This window comes from Apteryx rowi, unplaced genomic scaffold, assembly GCF_003343035.1.
Source record: "Apteryx rowi isolate R43461 unplaced genomic scaffold, aptRow1 scaffold_40, whole genome shotgun sequence".
In the NCBI taxonomy this organism is placed as follows: domain Eukaryota; kingdom Metazoa; phylum Chordata; class Aves; order Apterygiformes; family Apterygidae; genus Apteryx; species Apteryx rowi.
This window is the reverse complement of record NW_020450530.1, coordinates 2,495,805-2,514,578: the sequence shown is the minus strand read 5'-3', so window position 1 is coordinate 2,514,578 and position 18,774 is coordinate 2,495,805. Positions and strand designations below refer to the sequence as shown.

Sequence of the window (18,774 nt, the reverse complement as noted above, 5' to 3'; positions counted from 1 at the left end):
CGGGTCACCGGGGCCTCCACTGCCACCGCCGCGGCCCCCGCCGGCCGCCCCGCGCCCTCACCTTGAGGAAGGCGTCRAATTTGCAGACCTCCTCCCGGAGCTGCTGCTCCTTCCGGCCCAGCTCCTGCCGGCGCTGCTCCAGGCTCTCCATCCTCTGCCGAAACGCCTGCGGGGACGCCCCGGGGGGGGGGGGGTCAGCTGGGAGCGCCCCGCGCACGGCGGGGATGGGGGGTTTTGCAAAGGAGAGCCCCGGTTTCGGGGCCGGGTGCCTCACCTCGCGCTGCGCCTGCAGCRCCCGCTCCACCTCGGCCACCTCGCGCCGCTTCAGCAGCAGGCGCGTGGAGGGCAGCAGCGCCGCCGCCTCCCACGCCGGCACCTTCCTGCGGGACGGCGGGGGGTTTGCAAACGGGATGGGGGCCGGGTGGGGAGAGGCCGGGGCGGAGGCACCCGCCGGTGCAGGCAGCGCGCCCGGCTCGGCTCGGCAGCCCGGCCCGCGCTCCTGCGCCCGTGAGCCCTCTCCTCCCTCGGCGCCACCGCCTGGGAACACCCCCCCGACCCCCAGGTCTTCCCCCAAACCCGGTGCCCCCGCGGTGCCGCCCGCCCTCGCGATCCCCAGCGGCTGCCCGGAGTCACTCCAGGAGACATCCGCAAACCTCTCGCCTGCTCCGCGCCCCCAGACCGGCTCCCCAAATAACCCCCCACGCTGTTAACGGCAGGGAGTCCCAGCAGCCGGGCAGTGCAACCCAGCGCTGCAGTGGGGACGCAGGACGCGGATGCCCCCGGCCGAGCCCCCTCTGCGGAGCCCGTGCCGGTGGCAGAGCAGCTCGTTCTGTGGCCGGCAGCGTCCGAACGGGCGCAGCTCGGCTCGGCTCCACTCCGCCAGCGGCTGCCCATCCCRCCGCGCAGGACAGGGGGATCTCACTCACTGGAGCCGTAGCTTGTCCCGGAAAGCTGTCCGCAAATACTCCTCCAGATCGAAGGCCATGTTGGGAGGGATTTTCCCGGAGCCTCCGAGCCGAGGGCCGGGCGCGGAGGAGCGTGGGAAGCAGGGAGCCAAGGCGACGGGCAGCACAACACCGTTGCCAGGGGCGCCCCGGCCCTGGGGAAGTTTTGGCAATCTGGCTCCGAGCATCCTCGGTTACCTCCCGGCTGGAGCACCCTGCCTGCCGGGGGGCTCCCCAGGAGCCTTGACAGGGCCAGGAGGCAGCGGGGCCTCCCCCCGGGACGTGTCCTCTGCCCCCAGGCACTGACCCTGCCTGGGCACAGCCCCTTTTGGGAACGCGAGGGTGACGTGGGGCGCTCCGCCTGCCCGCCTCCTGCCCCCAGGCCCCTCCCTGCACCGTTCCCCCCCAGGCCATGCTTTTCGGCTCCGGTTCCCTCCAAAGCCTTGGGGTCACTCCTGGGTCCCGCCGGTCCCCTGCCTTCTCGCTCCGCGCCCCCACAGGCCTCACCCTTTGCGCTCTGGGATGCTCCTCAGCGCTAAGGCTGCCGTCCGGCCCAGCCGTGGCCCTCTAACCACCTCCTCCCCTGCGGAGCCCTTCCTTTCATCCTCCAGCCCGCTCTTAGGGACCTGCGTCCCTGCCCGTCCCGTCCACAGCCCCCAACTGCGCTCTGGTCCTCCTCAGCCACCGCTGCTCAGGCCCTGCTCCCCTTCCGAGATCTCCGTGCACAACCAGATCCCCGCATAAGCGCTCCAATCCCCTCCCTACCTGCTCAGCTCTCCTCCGTTTCACTCTTGTTTTTCTCCACTGTCCTGCTGCAGGCTCAGACCCCTCTGCTTCACCCACGGCGGGTACGTAGTTTCCTTCCACTCCTCTGCATGCCTTCCAAATGCCTCCCTTTCCCTCCACGTGCCTCCAGATCCCCTCCATTCCCTGTATGTGCTTAAATCCCTTCCTTTACCCTCCCTGCACCCTGATGCTCCCCAGTTCCCTCTGTGCTCACGTCTCCCCCATTGCCCTCCATGTGCTCTTTTCTACACAACTCCCCACTTTATGCAGTCTGTTCCCCCCACGTGCCCTGACTCCGTTCCCCTCCATGCATCCTCAGACCCCTCTGCGCATTCTCCATTCCGCCCCGGTCCCGTCTGTGCACCACTCTGGCCCATGCGTGCCGATCCCCTCCCCAGTCTATCTGCAAACACACTGCTCCTTTCTGCTTCCCCTGGTGTCCGTTTTCATTCCCTCCATTACCCCTGCAGAGTGCTCAGATTTGGTCTGTCCCCTCTGACCCCCTCTATTACCCACCACACAYGTTCTGACCAGCTCCGTATCCCTCCTTTCACACCCTGACCCCCTCCGTTCCCCGCATGCCCACTCAGATCCCTCCTGATCCACGTGTGCTGGGATTCTCTCCACTCCCCTCCAGTCCATGGTGTTTGCCTCCATTCCCCCTGTGCATCCCGATCCCTCCTGTCCAGTGTCCCCCTTATGTGCTCCAACCCCTGCCATTCCCTGCTGTGCACGCTCAGACCACTCTGTTCCCCTCTGTGAGGGCCTGAAGCAGTTCCACCCGTCACTGTGTGCTCAGATCCCTACAGTCCCCCTCCGTGGCTGCTCCACTCACCTGTTTCCTTCTGTGCACATCCTGATCCCCTTTTCCCCTCCCTGTACCAGTTCCCCTTCATCTCCCTCTGTGCTTTCCATCGTGGCCTGGCATCCCCATCAAAACCGCACCACACAGCACAGACGAATTCCTCTGACTTAGGTACAGAGCAACATTTCAGATGGACTTGGGGAAAAAATTATTTATAATTAATAAAAACCATCAAGCCTCCCTGGAGAGTCTGCATCACTCATGTCCTGCCCACACACAAGTAGTTCCTTCTGCTGTCCCGGGACCCAGCTGCTCGAGGTGACTTTCTCCATCGTGCTCCCTGCAACCACGGCATTACTCATGGTGGCTGACCAGAATCCCGTACTGGTATTCAAGTCTGTGACAGGCATCAAGGTGARCGGGCTACTGGGACCCATTTCCTGAGCTCTGCCTGCCTTGGGATGCCACCTAGTTAAAAAGGATACCTGAGACAAAGAGGAACACGGAAAGAGAGAAGAAATGGAGAAACAAAGCTGGGGGAAGGATGGAGTGAAAACTGGGGAAGGGGCGAGTGGAGAAGGAAGTGGGGATGTTCTGACCGAACCAGCCCRCTGCACGACCCTAACAACCTGGGTTCAGCCACATGGTAATGAGGATGTGTTTGAAATTGGGCTTCCAGCTGGAGCTCTCTGCATTTCCGCAAGAAGGGATGGAAACTATGTGACTGGTGTATCTTCTCTCCTTGTTTCCTGTGGTGAGACCCCACCGTGCTGTTCACCATCGTCACCTACACAGGGCATAGAGCAGCAGCAGCATCACAACAAGAGCCAACGAGTCAGAGAACAGGAATTCCTCTCTCCCCTGGCAGATGCTCCTGGAAGACCTGCAGCTTAGCAAGAGAGCAGGCAACTCCAGCCCCAAAACTCAGCCAGCGAGCAGGCACTAGCGCTCACCTTCTGTGAGGTGGTTGAGGATGCTGTTCCCATTGACCAGTGCCATCACCTCATGCTTGGTGGAGCTGCCGATTATCTCCTCTTCCCCCTTCCCCTCATCATCCTCTTCCGAGTCCACCAGCACTAAGACATCATTTGAGTCTTGATTTCTGTGAACAGAAGAACAAGCAGAGGTGGGTTTGAAAGCTGAAGACAGCTTGTCCTGACTCCATCCCTCCGGGCTCTGCTAATTCTATACATCAGCATGACCAATTTTGGAAGACTATTCCAATCCTGCACTAACCGTGTTTGAAGAATAGCTGGTCTTGGACCCTGCTGGCAGCAACACCACCAACAGCAACCTATACTGCTTCCCACCTGTCTTCCAAAGTCCTCCAACCACTTCACAAATATTCATGTGCTAAACTGCAAGAGCCCCTCCTGAGTGGAGTTACTTTCCCCTCTTGTATAGATGGGGAACTGGAGGTATCCGGAATAGAGCCATCCCACCTCGCCTACACCAAGGAGCTCTTCTGCACAGCCTTCTCCCACACCAACAGGTGCCTTGATGGCACCATCCCTGTGCACCTGATGGCAATGCCATCCCTGCTCTAATGCCAAGTGCTTTCCTCCACCCTCATCCTTCTGCTCCCCCTGTAATGCCAAGTCTCACCCAGGCGCACTGACCCCCTTTGGGACTGTGCGATGCCCAGTCTCTGCACAGCTCCCACATAAGCACAGCTTTGCTCTGGGGGCTGCTCTCGCCTCAGGCCACGGATTCCCTACCTATGGATAGGGCATGTCTGCCATGATGCGGAAGAGTTCAACCAGGACTGGGTTGGGGAAAGTCAGCACTCACCTGAATGCAGTGCCTGAACAGGAGACAACAAAACAGAAAAGACAACGTTAGAAACCACGAGCAGTCCCTCAGACAAAGCACCCTTGGTTTTACTGTACAATCTCTGCCTAGTCTGCCCGCAGTAGGATGGCCTCTGGCAGTCACATGCGGCAGTACGGATGGAAGGGTGGTCCTCTGCCCCGCTGGAAGGGGAAAGCGGTCAGCCTGCCCACATCAGATGCATCAGAGATGTCACCAGGAAAGGGGAGGACAGGGTTGCCCCAGCACAGGACAGGTCTCCTGGGGAGAGGGAGAGGGGAAGGAGTCTGAAGCACTCAGCTGGAGAAGGGCTTTGTGTTTCCAACCCATCTGCCCCCAGGGCTGACGGGATTTTTACCAGGAGCGGGATGCGGTCCAAGTCAGTGGCAGACTCCAGCAGGCCAGAAGAGACAAGCAACCCCCTGAAATTGCAGGTTTGGGATAAAACCAGGACACCCCAGTAAGGATAAGACCCCTCCCTGGCTTGTGTTGAGAACTCCTACCTCTCAGGCACAGGAGGGGATGGTAATACAAGACGATGCCGGAGATGAGGAGAATAGCCAGCAGGGACAGTACCACCACTGCACCTACGATCCCAATTATGTTCACCGGCTCTGCAGAGAGAAGAGACATGGGAGGTCAGCTTGTCACCTGGACCTGGATGCGCTCAGTACAAGCAATAAAGCAGGTCTCAGTGTCATCTCCGCTCTGATTTCTCATCATTGCAACAGTCCCACCAGCACAAGGGGCGCTCACGCCTCATTGAGACGGACAACACTATGACAAGACCCTTCATTTTTGTGTCACTTGCATTAAGTGAAAGCAAATCAATCCCTGGCTGTTGGGCCTTGAGCAGCTTGGCCTGCAGAGATGCATCTCTGTCCCCACAACCCAAAGGAGGAACCAAGGATGTAACTGCACTCCTCTCCCAGGCCCCTTACACTGAGGCAAGGGGAATCAGGCCTTCTGGGCTTGTGGGGTGAGGGGACCCAGTCCCGCATCTGTGCGTGCTGCTGCATCCCACAAGCATGCAAAGAGGGCTCCTGGTGGCAAACAGAGCCCCTTGGGAGCTCTCCCGTGGCTGCTGTTAGCTGTGCCCTTGTCTCCTCCTCACTCCCTGCCACAGTGACCCCAGGCAGCCCCACTCACGCTTCACCGTCAGGCAGACGAACACCTCCCTCAGCCCCACAGGGTTCTGCGCCTTGCAGACGTAACAGCCCCCATCGGCGCCCTGGGAGCAGTTCCGGATGGTGAGCTGGGACACGTTGCCCTCCTGGGTGATGAGGTACCTCCCTCCGGGTTTGATTTCCACCTCCGGCTGGGCGATGCCCTGCAGCCAGGTGAGCCTTGCTGGGGGGGTGCTCTCGGTCACACGGCATGTCAGGGTCACATCCTCGCCCACCAAGCAGGTCTTCAGGGGCTCTGACTCCAAAGAAGGGATCTCTGAATAGCACAGGGGGGAAGAGAGTTAAGGAGCGGAGGGGGGAGCTTAACGTAGCAAGCTATCAGCCATCTGACTGATTAATAATCATTAACAGGAGGAAGTCAGGCAGGAGGCTGGGACTCGAGCACTGCAGGTTTATTCAGCTGACCCACGGGACTCTTTGGTGGCCTCCCAAGGAGCAGTCTGAGTTCCTTTTGCACCACTCAGTTCTTGTTTTGACACCTGACTTCCCCAAAGAAGGATGTTTGGAGGGTGGCCAGGGGCCCTGGATGGGAAGGTGGCAGAGAAGAGAAAAGGCAGCCCAGGGATTTTCCATTGGATCAGCAGAGCCCTTGTTTAGCCCTGACAATCCTGGGAGGACAGATACAGCTCAGGTTTTTAAAAGTCACTTTAGTCACCCTTCCTTAGACACCTGAGGGGGTCTGAGAGAGTATGGACAACCCTCCTGCTGCAAAGCCAGCCCTGCTAAACTTTATCTTGAGCAAGTCACTAAAATCACCTGTCACTTTCTCCATTCCTGGTCGCAGGCACAAGCGCTTGCACAGGTGAGAAGCTTGGTGCAAGGAGCGGATTTGTCAGCCCCTGAAAACATACCCAAAACACGACTCACCTGCAACTATGCCATGCTGGATCTGGGCTGCAGGACTTCTGCACCTTGTGTGGTCACCTCTGCCCAAGCCAAACCCCGCCAYGCTGCCTTGTTAGCATCTCCCCCTGCAGCGAGCGCCCACAAGCCTGGCTTGCCTGACAAGCGCTTTAGTGCTCTGGAGGGCAGAGAATGACCAGGCACCTGCCTGCCCCGTCATTAGCAGGCTCATTAATAGCTGATAAAGTGGGCAAGCCAACTCACTTATCTCCACAGTGCACGCGGGTTCCTCCTGCTTGACTACATGGCTCCCGACACACTTGAACACTTTGCGGTGGGAAAGGCGGGAGCTGTTCAGCGTTTCCACGTGGATGTCGGCGGAGTTCGTAGAGCTGATGACCCAGCTTGTGTTTTCCAGATCGCCCCCGTCTTCTCTCCAGTGCAGGGTGGGGTGGGGATACCCCCCAGGCCAGCTGCAAAACAGCTGCAGCATCTGTCCTGAGGAGGAAGTTCCAGCCCAGCACTTCGGGGATGACCATGGTGGATCTGTCAGCAAGAACAGCACGTGGTTAGAAACACTTCCAGGTCACAGCTCTTGGCATCTCAGGATGTGCTTGTTTTTGCCTTCACTTCCCTTGAAAGACTCTCTGGTCTCTCCACTCATTTTGCTCCCTGACCCGTGTCCCACATCCCCAGGGGAGCACAGCTCTGAGCAACAGCCAACGGAGGCCAAGAAGGAGGCTGTCCTGTGAAAGGCACCACAGCAACCCCAGCCAAGCCTTGAGGGACTAAAACGGAGGGGGGAAAACAAACTATTGCCACAGTTTTGTCCGAGAGAGACATGATAAGCATCTAAAAACACAGCAGGAGAACAAAATCTCCATGCTGCCCTTGGCAATTCATCACAGCACAGCTCCTCATRCCCAGCTACAACGGCGTGACGCAGATTCACACCATGCGAGAACAAGGCTCTGCCTTTCCCCCCATCACTGAAACAGGCACTCCGATTTGCCCAAGGGAACATGGAAAACCTCAGGACTCTTGCCCAGGCTGAGCAGCTTGAGGATGACGACAAGGGAAGGAACGAGAGCACTCAAACCTGCAGGCTGACACCTCCTCACCCCTCCACAAAGAGCGTGGCAGGAGGCAGCCACAAATGGGGAGACGCTGACAGTCACTGCATTGGGACCACCTGGAAGAGGCAAGGGGCAGGCAAACGTGTATCTGTAATAAATAAAGCTAGAATTAGGGTTAATCCCTGAGCCCTAAAGAGGCCTGCCAGAGTGGGCTCAGCATTCCCTACAAGTGACTAGGTTGGCAAGACCAGTAGGGTCCCCACATCAACCATCTCCATGAGATAGCACTCTCTTTTGCAGATATGTGGCACCTACCACCAGTAGCTTTCAGTGTCAGAAGCAAGTAACCAACTTCTAAGAGGCACCAGTCCAAAGCTGGACTGCTTCCCAGCAAGCCCAGCATAACGTTGACGAAGGAGGCTGTTCCTAGTGTGCAAGATGCTCTGTGCCTGCAGGGAGCCCTGGTGACTCCAGCTTGCAGTGTCAGGCCTTCGGACACGTGCCACTGAAGCCAACCCAAGCCTGCCCTGCCCCTTTCCTGCACCGCTGTTGGTGCCACGTTGGGCCAGACTGACTAACTCAGCCACACACTGCAATCTGTGTCCACATCGCACTGCAGCAGTGGGGACAAACTCCAACAAAGACAGCAGGCAGGCAAAGTCACTGCTGGCCTCATGCCAGGGCCGATCGCTAGGTCACAACCAACACTGCATTTGTTATTTAAATATGGAAACAACTGAATGATGGCAGGAGATCGGAAACCAACAGAAACCCCAAAGTGATCCCTCTGGGTAGAGCTGGGGCAGGACGTGGGCTCACATTTCCTGCAGCGTTTGAGTTCCTGCCTCTCTCCCACCAGCTGGTTTCTTTACATTCCTGACCCTGCCCAAGAGTACAGTTTTGGTGCTGAAACTGTAACACATACACGCATGCACACACATGCACGTGTTCATTTAACAGCCATAGGGATTCTGGACTCTGACCCAGGCAGAATTAATACATTGTGCCCCCGTGGCTGGCTTGCCTGATTCTACGCTGAACAAGACCCCACTGAGAGATCAGACGCTGCCAGACAGCCCCAAACAAGAGCTGTCAAAGGGATGTCTGATGTTGATTTTGCAGGGTGTTTATTCAAACAACCTGACAGATGACAGAATTTAGAGTAGGAAACAAAATCACAGCAAAAAAACAACGTCCCAGGAATAATAAAAGCAAAGAGCAGCTTCTAACTAAGGTGTGTCTGTTCCTTCTGGGCAGAGAGCCTGGAGCTCTTACCTGGGAGCTGGTCAGAGAAGAGCAACCCTAAATGGCTGCCTGCTCCAGCCCAGATGGTGTTAAAATGCTGTTACCACAGCTCTGTACCTGTAATAAAACCAGCTCTTCTCCCCACCGGCCACTCTCATTCACAGCTGCCCAGCCTGGAGCAGGGCAGAGACCTCACCTCCTCAGTGTGTGCAGTTCAGGTAGGAAAGTCCCAGGTACCAAACCGGAGAGGGAGAGGAGGGGGACAGTGACTTCTTTCCACCTGGGGTATTAGGGGAGGAGAGGATACAAGGCACAAAGAAGAATCCTCCCCACTCCTGGCCCACCTACTCCTACCTTTGTCCTCTGCTGGGTTCCAACCAGCATAGCCCGTGCAATGGGCAGTATTTGAGAAAAGACTTGCTCCTAAACAGCAATTCTGTGTGCAAGAAAGATGCTTCCCCTTCCCCAGGAATGGCCATTTGAGAAAGTCCTGCAAGAGGGATGACTAGGTTTCCTGGCACAGGGAAAAATTGATGCACAGAAACCAACCAGCTAGCTCACAGTCTGGCACGAGGGCAGCAGTGGAAACAAGAGAAGAATGCAATCTCCAGTACGCAACCGATTACATACAGCTAAATGGGCTCAACTAAACTTTGCCTGTATACGCTTAAATGCCAAATTAACTTCCTACAACAAATGTCCGGAGAAAAGCATCTGCCTGCAGAAGTCCCCATCCCTTCCCAGGGCTTGACTTTCCATGAACTACACATACATCTTATATGATCTTTCAAACCATCCAGTTCTGGTAAGAAAGTTCTCTACATATCCTCTGTTCCAGCTCTGGRGAGGTATTACAACCAATCCTGAATCCCAGCTGTGAGTAATAAGAGCAACCTGGCAGCCTGCATCATCAGAAACCACCCCGCATCGAGAAGGAGACACAGCCTTTCCAGACTGTCCAGCAGGAGAGCTACATTTTTCATGCTGATTCCTGGAACCTGCCTCTTGAAGTCATCAGCTTTACATCCTGAACTCCTGGGCTTTTTCATTACAACTCTTTGTCYGAACACTAAGAAGAAATCTTTTCCCAAATATAAAACCAACCAAACAAAAAATACCAAAAAAAACTAAACCAGCAACAAGGGCCCTCTGCGTGCAGGTGCATTTGTCTGTCCCTGAGGCCAGAGAAGAGCCAACAGAAGCTTATATCAAATTGCATACAGCCATACCAGGAAATCACTTGGAGGTGTGCAATTACACATTTCCTTCATGCCATGTGCTTCCTATCTAACGCAAACACAGAATGATGGCTCAAAGCCTCAGCTGGGCCTCTGTCAAGTTGCTAGAAGGTTTCCCCTGTCCTTTTTTTTTTTTTAAATACAGTTTAAGGCAGAAAGAAAACTTTCAAGAACATCCAGCATGAGATAGACTGAAGACTGTCAACTGGTAACTCCAACATGAAACCTACAGATCCTGGATGGCTCTTTCAAACTATGTCTGAAAGATTCACTCCATCCCAAACTAATTTGCTCCAATGGCTAATGACAGTGAGTGTGTGTGTGTAGGGAAAAAAGAAACAAAAAACAAAAAACAAAAAACAGGCCCATGCTTCTATCCTGAATTGTTTGGCTTCAACTTCTGGCCTTTGCTTATACTTCTTCCACTGATCTAAAGCACAACCAGAAATCTCTCTCTCCCCCATGTTAAAGATACCCCAGTGGCCCATATCACCTTTGTAACCTTCAGAAATCACTTGAGAAGTTCTTCATTAACAAATGAAGTTCAGACTGCAGTACCAACACTTGGCATGTCCACAGCATTTCAAAAAATGGAATCTCACTAGGAGGCACCTATACACCATTATCTGCACTCCACCAGCRAGGAAAAAGCTCAAACATTTTGAAAGACACTCACAAGCAGTCAGCAGTGGTGGCATTGCTGCTCATATCTTTTGTTCATGATTATTTTGTATTGTTRCTCAAGATCTAGGGCTCCCCCCTCCTAAGCCCCAGGCTTACACATTCTCTGAAGCAGCCCAGGGTTTGATTCCTTCATTCCAGTCTTCTGTGACCCTTTCCAATCCTATCTGCAGATTCCTTGCCCCAAGAGAAGAATTTTTACCCATTTGAACTTTCAGAGATTTAACCTGTACTGAACAGGTACAACTCTTTTACAACACACACCCTTATTCCATCAAGCACTAAGAAAGAAGGAACACCCTGAATGCAAACAGAAAACCAAGCTAGGATCTGGCACGCTGAAGGTGTTGACAGAAAGACCAGCAAGAAAGGGAAGAGCCAGCGGAGCACAGAGTATCACTGATACAGAGAAAGCGGCAGCAGCCTTTCCCTCTTCTAATCCCCAGAATATGGACTGGGCTGGCATAAAGGACAGCGGGTCACAGTCCAGGTCTGAGGGGCCAGAGTCTAATCGCATCTGATTAGACTTGCTGAAGGGGCCAAGAGGAATATCAGCCTAGGACCYGTGCTCCCTGCTAATCTGGAGGGGGTTCCCACAGAAGAGATGAGGCATCTTGGCAAGATAATGATTCCTTGGCAGGAGCAGGAAGGACTATGCCAGTGATGTGCCAAGTGTTGCACACTAGCGCTCTCAAACCTCATCCTCCACCCACACTGTAAAGATTTGTAAGAGAATGAATGAAATAGAAATGGAAATGTGTGTAAGCACCAGAAGAAACGACAGAATAAAAGGTTAAAAAACGGCCTGTGCTGATAACAAACACATTCCCAGAATACTGCTCCCAGGATAGTGCTCCTAGCAGCAAATGGGAGGAAAACAGCATTTCTGTCAAGACTGAAGGCTGCACTCTGTAAGATGCAGCACAGTCAACTGGTCAGCGGAAGACCCTCCATCCTCACACCAGGAGGACGGCAACAAGGTTGCAGCACAGCATGTATTCTGTTCCTTTTCCTATTAGTCCAACAGGAGAAAAGACTCTAGACATCTATTTCAACCATATATTCCAAGTGAGGGAAAACCGGCCAGGCTGCTGCCCACCGTCTAAGATTTAGGAAGGCTGATGTCAGCTCAATTCTGAGGCAAAGGGCCACCTTAGAACAGCTACCGGATATAAAAAAATCTGTCCAAAACCTAGTTTATTGTCACCAATCAAGAAGGAACTGAAGAGATGTAGCGAGGACTTAACAGCTGGAGTCCCCTGTCCTGTGCATCACACAAGTGAGTCTTGCCAGGCCACTTGGACACTTGGTCTTAACGCTTGTGAGCATGGGAGTACAGTTGACTAAAATCAACTTGCTCATAGGTTTTGTACCACCTTCTCCTTTCACAGACTGTTTTTCTACCAGCACCAGATTCCCTGTGAACGTGGAGACCTGCGAGAATCAGGGGGAGAAATTYACACACACGGGACAGACTTACTGGCTACCAGGAGCTCAACTCTGTGTTCATGGTCTGTTTTGTTCAGCACTTCCTTGCAAGTGTAGTTGCCTTCATCCTGCGGACGCAGTTCTGTGATGTGCAGAGAGCTGTTGTCAACCAGGGAGAAACGGACATCCTGGGGGAACGTGACCTTTGAGGAGAAGAGCGGGGGGACAGACTGGGGATCCCCTTGAAACCAAACCACTTCAGTTGCTTCTTTGGAGACATTTCGGCACAGAAGGAGGATGCTTTCTCCAACCTCCCCATAGACCACTTCTTCTGTTCCTGCAAAACAGGAGAGACAGTGTTAGGGATCTAAGGAAGCTCCAAAGCCCCCTTCTGTCAGTAAACTTTACAGCAAGAGACTTGGACATTTGAACAGGAAATTTTCAACAATACCAGGCCAGCAGCCTCCATCAGAGGAGGATCCATCCCCTCCATCCTGTGATATAAGAGCAAAGCTGTTTTGGGGAACCTGCTGAGGTTACCATGCTTCATTACCAGGCCTGAGCCATTCCTCTTTGCCTGCCGGCTTTCTATTCATCCAGTTTCCCTTCCTGATTTTCTCACCCATTTCTGCCCAGGTGACCCTGGGGTGGGCACCTTTGCCATTGACTCCAGAATCCTTTAGAGTTGCTGTTATGGGGCTTCTTGTCATGTATTGGCACAAGGTGTTCTGGGATACATCTGGCAATTAAAAATACTCAGTGCAGACACATGATCAGAAAGAGGGACATGGCTTAAAAGGCTAAATAGGAATGCAATGCCAGGCTGTTYCTGCCTAAGAGAGATAGGCAAGATACAAGTCATGTGAGGCAGCCAAACACGAGCTCTATTAGAGCACTGGTGACTCAGGTTCGGCAGCGATGAGAGTCTAGTTTCATGGGCAGAGCAATGTTCATGCTTACCCAATATTTTGCTGGACCATGTGCTCCCCTCTCCCAAGCAGCCTCATCCCTCCACTGCTCAGGGAACCAAAAAATATCCAAAAAGAAAAGACTGCCCCCTGCCCCACGACTCCGATACCAGTAACCATAAGAGGTGGAAATCCCCCTTTTGCCCTTTCTAGGCTCTGACCCCTAGTACCTGCTTCCCCTGCCAAGTAGTACTTGAACCCTACAGCAGAAAGAGCCTTATCCAAGTCAAAGGGCAGAAATCAGACCYGCCGTCTAAACCCACACAGGTGTCAATCACCACAGCACAGTGCTCCCTGTTTAGAGAAATAAAAAGGTGGATGGGGGGTTTGGAGGGAAAGGGAGTAACAGCCAATTTGGCCCCCAAAACCCACAAAAAAAACAAAAAAAAATCCTCTATTTCTGCTGCATCAGAAGGCCTGGTCACACATCTCACCACGCAAGCACTAGCGCAGCAGAGGGGCTGAGAAGGGTGAGCTACCAGAACCGCTCCTGTGCCTCCTCTGTTTGCAGGACCCAGGCTCTCGCAGCTGCCTCGCCACGGCTAACCCCCGCCAGCGCCGGCCAGAGCTCATCCTGCCAACGCTGGGGAAGCGGGGAGGGGCAGCCCGAGCTAACGCGCCCAGAGCCATAAACCAGTAGCCTGTTCCTTCTCTGGCGATCTGGCAGATTCGGCACGGAGACCAGGGCGCCAGGCGAACGGGATGATTCCCGGCATCGCCCCCGGTGCCTGCCCAGCTCCGTCCGGACGCGAGCCGTGGGTGCCTGGCTCCCAAAGGGGGCCAAGCCCATGCCACCACGCTGGGAGAGTCCTCCTCCTGCCAGCACCCGCCAGACCCCTCAGTCTTCGTCCTGCTCCTTTTCAACCCCTATTTTTCAGGGAAGGGCTGTCGTGCATTATTTGTACAGCGCCTAGCACACCAACGAAGGGACTCTGGACAGGGTCCCCAGGCCACACCAGAACACTGTAGTCAACTCCTTGACGGGCAAACGCCACCAGGACGRGGTCATTTCCACACCTGCGACGACCGGTTGGGGACAAACAGTCCTGCTTCTGGCAAAGCGCTCAGGCGCCCCGAAACCCCCCTCCCGCCGGAGCCACTTCGCGACGCCCACGCCTTGGAGCCTCACCGCGCCTCCCCCCGGGCTGCTTTTAGCAAAAGGGGATTCTTTCAAAGTCGGTTCTTTTCCAGTTACTGCCCCGCTGGAGCGGGAGGAGCTCCGGCAACGACGCCAAACGCCCCGTGCCTCTGCTGGGGCAGGCGGCGGGCTGAGGGAACGGGGCGGGCGGGAGGTCGCCCAACGGCCGTTCCAACGGTCGCCCCAACGGTCACCCCAACAGCTCGCTCCCCCCTTCCTCCTCCGCCGCCCGGTACCTGCGGCGTCCCGGCGCGGCACCAGCCTCCAGACGCAGAGAGCGAGGAAGAGCAGCGCCGGCGGCGTCCCGCCGGGCAGCCGCATCGCCGTGCACCGCGGCCAGCGCCTCCCGCCGCCGCCGGGCTCCGGCCCGCCGGGAGCAGGACCCGCCCGGCCGCTGCCCGGGGCCGCTTCAGGGGTCGTGCCTCAGCCCGCGCCACCTGAGGAGCCTCCGCCGCTGGCTGCCCGCCATCTTGGCCGCCCCTTCCCCCCCGCCATCTTGGCCGCCCCTTCCCCCCGCCATCTTGGCCGCCCCCTCAGCGGGGTGCTCCGCCGCGCAGCGCGGGCAAACGGCCCCGAGCGCCCCCCCTCGCCTCGCAGCCGCCCCCGCTTCCCTCTCTCGGGGAGCCGCGGCGGGAACGGGGGGCTCCCGCCCCGTCGCTGACACGTCCCCAGCCTCCCGGGACAGGTGCGATTGCTCCCAAGCCCTTGTGGCCATCCCTGGCCGCTCCGTGCTGTGGGAACCCCCTGCGCTGCCAGGGACTTTTCTCTCCATTACTTCTCCACTGATCTGGTTTGTTTTTCTAGGAGTGCTGCTTCTCCAAAGTTTCGTAGCAACGGCTGCATCCCCAGTGGGCAGAAGGGATTAGACTTTGTGGAGGGCTCTGAGCAGGAGCAAACAGCAGCAGTAAACAACTACCGTGGGTAAATGCCTGCTTTGTCATGGTCCTTGTGGTTTTTAAACAGAGGACTCCGCACTTAGCACCGACAGGAACTGTCCTGGCCAGGGCCGACAGCAGGACTCACCGGTGGAAAAGGAGGAGACAAACGGAACATATCGATAAATCAGGACTCACTGCACCGCTTGTCGAGGTCCCCGTGAAACGGGGGGAAAGAAGCTGTGGAAATTACACCAGCGCAGAGCTTGGCGTAACGCTAACAGTGCCAAATTCGTATTTGGTGAAAGCAGGTGCCTCTGCAGTGGCTTCTACTTGCATTGCACCAGTTTATCCTAAGACTGAAGACTGTCTCATATTTATAGTGGTTGCTCTGTGGGCAGAACTGTCGATTTCAGCTGAAATTGAAAGCCGCCCCCATCACGATCAGAGGCTGAAACAGCCCACACAAAGTAAAGTGAATTGGGCTAGTGACTTTGGAGCCAATATTTCACCTGTATGTGTGTGTGKGGGGGGGTGTGCACTAATCTTAGGTGCAGTCCAAGGACCAATACCAGGAACATTCAATGCAGAGAGGATGGTGTCTCCAGCAGGCAAAACAGGGCACCTAAGTGAAGCTAGAGAGTGAAACCCCCGACCCAGAGTCTGGATCCTTTAGCACCTTCCATAATTCAACTGCCAAAGCAACATCCCCAAAAGAGTAGGGCTGGGGAGAAGAGCAATAAATGACTATCAAAATCATGATTCTTAGGTATAGGCAAAAAAACTCCCAAAAAACAAAAAACAACAACATAGCAGCACAGACCAAATAGGGACAGGAAAGAGGCAGCAGATGGAAAGGGTGAGAGGAGAACTGTCCAGAAGAGCTGGAGAGAGCTGATAGAGAACAAAACCCCTGGGGAACAAGGACAGAGGAAGGTATGAATGTTGTCAGCTTCTTTAAAGTTGTCCTCTGGATTTCTGTGGGTGAGTCTATAACAAAGCACAGCTAGTTTGCTGTGAAATTTCAGCAGCAGATACATTAGAACAAATTGTACCAAAGACATAAAGGCTTTTTTGCAGACTAATATGAAGTGGACTTAATGGTCCTTCATTGTCCACCATCACAGAAAGCTGTTTCCAGGCTGGTTTGTTATACATAGTGATATGTAGATTAATTCTTTGAGTAATCCCACAACAAGGGTTGTAAAGCATATTGGTAGCCTCATGTTCTTCCAGACAGAAGGTTCTTCTTTGGGGAAGGCACAACATGGCCAGGTCTCCACCTGTCATGACACAGGGGGCTAAGGAATSCATGCAGCAGAGCCCATTCCTCCCTCAGGGAATCACAGGGACAAAAAATGCAAATTGAGGGAGAAGACTACGGCTGAGGTCTCAGCCCTGCTCTGTGCTGTTACATGGGGAACAGGGTTCAGCCCACTCTTACCAGTTTCAGCAGCAGGTGGATTACGCTCTTCACATATTGGAGTGAATACAGAGGTGGCAGCAGCAGCATGATCTGCCACCTGGTATGTACCCAGGGCCATGGATGGGCAAGCAGTGCATGGCCTCCTGACCAGTAGTTACTAATTGCATGGGGTGCAAACTCACTCCATCTTGGGGTCCTGCCTCTAACATCCTCCTTACTGAAGGAGGAAGCATCAGCCTGTTTCTCCACCTCTGTGGCTAGATCTTAAAGGCAGAAGGGCTAAACTCCACTGCAGGAACTGAGAGGTGCTTGGGAGAATTTGCCAGCAGCAGAGATCCACATTTGCCCTTCCCACAGCACAGGTATTTATGGTGAGCCCTCAAGGCCGCACGGCCTCCGCTCAGCTGCCTCACTCACCAGGGAGGCAGCGGGAGCAGTTCCTTGTCTGCTGTCCTTCAGAACAGGGCACCTCCCAACCCAAAAGCCATGTATCTGGAGCACACCGAGGACGTCCTTAGCAGCGACCTCCTCGTTCTCATCTTATCCCTGCAGACACAAATGGATATGGGGATTCTTAGTAGGTCACTTAATTAACAAAGCAAATGAGGGGAGAAGAAGGACACTCAGATAGCTTGGTTACGCTCAGCAGGCCAAATGGCAGGTGGTGCATGTAGTCATGTAAGAGGTCGGCTAGGTRTGCACGTGTAGCAGACTGACCCCACTGCTGTTTACCTGCAAAGGCGCTGGGAGCAGGTGTCACTTTAGAGGACCTCTTGCTGTGGGGCCAGAGAGGATTTATGGCATGAAGGGCAGCTGAAAACCTGGACCTTGAATAGGGGCTCTGTGGGGCCAAGCCAAACAAGAGGATGGCAAGAGGCACACGTTTCTAGAGGGAAATGTGCACTTGGGCCCTGTGTGCAAAGAGGGAAGCTCCCCCTGCCCTCAACGGGGGACAAACCTTTCTGTCCCAGCACAAAGACCTCATCAGGCAGTGGCAAGCGAAGGCCAAGCTCTGGAAGCGTTCCTGAGCAGACCATGGTCACAGTGGGGATGGCAATAGCAGCACTTCAGCGTTTGCACTGTCTGTACCCCCTGCCCCAACTTCCCTCACGTTGCCCCAGAATGAATCCGGGCCAGTCTCCCCGGCACAAGCTGGTGACAGACCCTAAGGTCTCCCAGTGCAGCCATCTTTGGGCCTGGAACACACTATCAGGGTGCGTGTGCAAGCGGTGGGACTCGGCAGAGACTGAATTGTGGTTTTCAAACCCAAATGAGTGCACGAACCCTTCCCTTTTGCCCGGTGGACCCAGAGCCTCCCTTAGCGACGTCACCAAGGACAGCGCAGCTGGATGTACTATTACTTTCCCTCACCTCCCGGCAGCCTCAGAAAAAGCTACTTAGAGCTGAAGCATTGGCCTGAGCCAGGATCCGCGCTGGGTGGGCTCCGGGCAGTCCGGGCCCCCCCAGCTTTACTCCATTTGGTGCCCTTTGACAATCAACGCTTTTTCTGCAAGCCAGGCTGGGAGGAAACGGTCTGAGGCTCAGATGCAGCTTGTGCTTTCTACCCATTTCAGAATAACCTCCTCCGCTTGCAGAGATAACTGCTTGGCTGAATCTGTTCCTCTTTTCAGAATGAGACCATGACAAAGCAGAACAGGGAAGATTTGCTCTCCTGGGAGGAGGAGGAAAGATGTGCCTCTGATCCATAGGACATGCATTCTTCCCTGGAGTAGCTCGCTTGCATCAAGCATAAGGTAATTCATTGCAGGGCCGGCGCCACGTACCATGCAGCAGCACCTCTGTTTGTAGCCTGCGAGCGCCCTGCCAGCACCCCGCTTCTCGCGCCTTGGCRATGCTGCCGGATCTCAGCCAGCCCCAGCCCGTGTTAACAGCCAGCCCTTGCACGGTTTGTGTACTCAGGAATTGCAGCCATATGTCACACTTGCCCCATGTGCACTTTATATTATGTTTACGGTACATAAAGCGAGCGGAGCAGAGACCAAGCCCTGGGGTGCGTTGCTTCGGGGCAACGCCCTGCAAGGTGTGGGGGGCAGGCGCTGCCTTCGGCCTACCTGCGCTCGGCTCCGTCCCGGGCTCTCCGGCCGGCCCGCCGCCCCCTCCCCGCCACCAAGCTCATCTGGCCGGGGGATGCAGCAGCCACGAGCGACGGCGCCGCCTCCCGCTGCGGGAGACGGCTGCGGTCCCGCCCGGGCCCGCGGGAGCCCCCGATGCGCCCGCTCCGTGCGGACCGCGCCCTGGCCCTGAGCACCGCAGCGCGCCTGGCGAGGAGCCCCGGGCCCTGGCGGCCTGCAGAAGACCTTCCGC

General features: G+C 55.3%; 2 protein-coding genes and 1 long non-coding RNA gene across 3 annotated transcripts in view; all 3 read right to left on the bottom strand.

The window, feature by feature from the left end:
* CFAP73 (cilia and flagella associated protein 73) overlaps positions 1–985 on the bottom strand; it is a gene marked incomplete at its 3' end in the record, with an annotated part of 1,905 nt that extends 920 nt beyond the window's left edge. The window contains exons 1-3 of the mRNA XM_026075265.1: positions 927–985; positions 275–380; positions 62–166 (exon numbers count right to left, since the gene is read on the bottom strand). Of these exons, the coding sequence (XP_025931050.1) occupies positions 62–166; positions 275–380; positions 927–985 (270 nt within the window). The remainder of the gene's footprint in view (positions 1–61; positions 167–274; positions 381–926) is intronic.
* A 1,746-nt stretch (positions 986–2,731) lies between these two features.
* Positions 2,732–14,469, bottom strand: VSIG10 (V-set and immunoglobulin domain containing 10). The gene is made up of 8 exons (XM_026075160.1): positions 14,385–14,469; positions 12,095–12,379; positions 6,639–6,920; positions 5,494–5,787; positions 4,848–4,958; positions 4,327–4,339; positions 3,489–3,637; positions 2,732–3,322 (listed from the first exon to the last, which is right to left on the bottom strand). The coding sequence occupies exons 1-8, from the start codon at positions 14,467–14,469 to the stop codon at positions 3,252–3,254; spliced, it is 1,290 nt and encodes a 429-aa protein (XP_025930945.1). The 3' UTR covers positions 2,732–3,251.
* Positions 14,470–16,160: 1,691 nt separating this feature from the next.
* LOC112970602 lies at positions 16,161–18,712 on the bottom strand. The gene is made up of 3 exons (XR_003255079.1): positions 18,522–18,712; positions 16,867–16,995; positions 16,161–16,306 (listed from the first exon to the last, which is right to left on the bottom strand). It is a non-coding gene; the product is annotated as an uncharacterized LOC112970602 (long non-coding RNA).
* Positions 18,713–18,774: the final 62 nt, after the last annotated feature.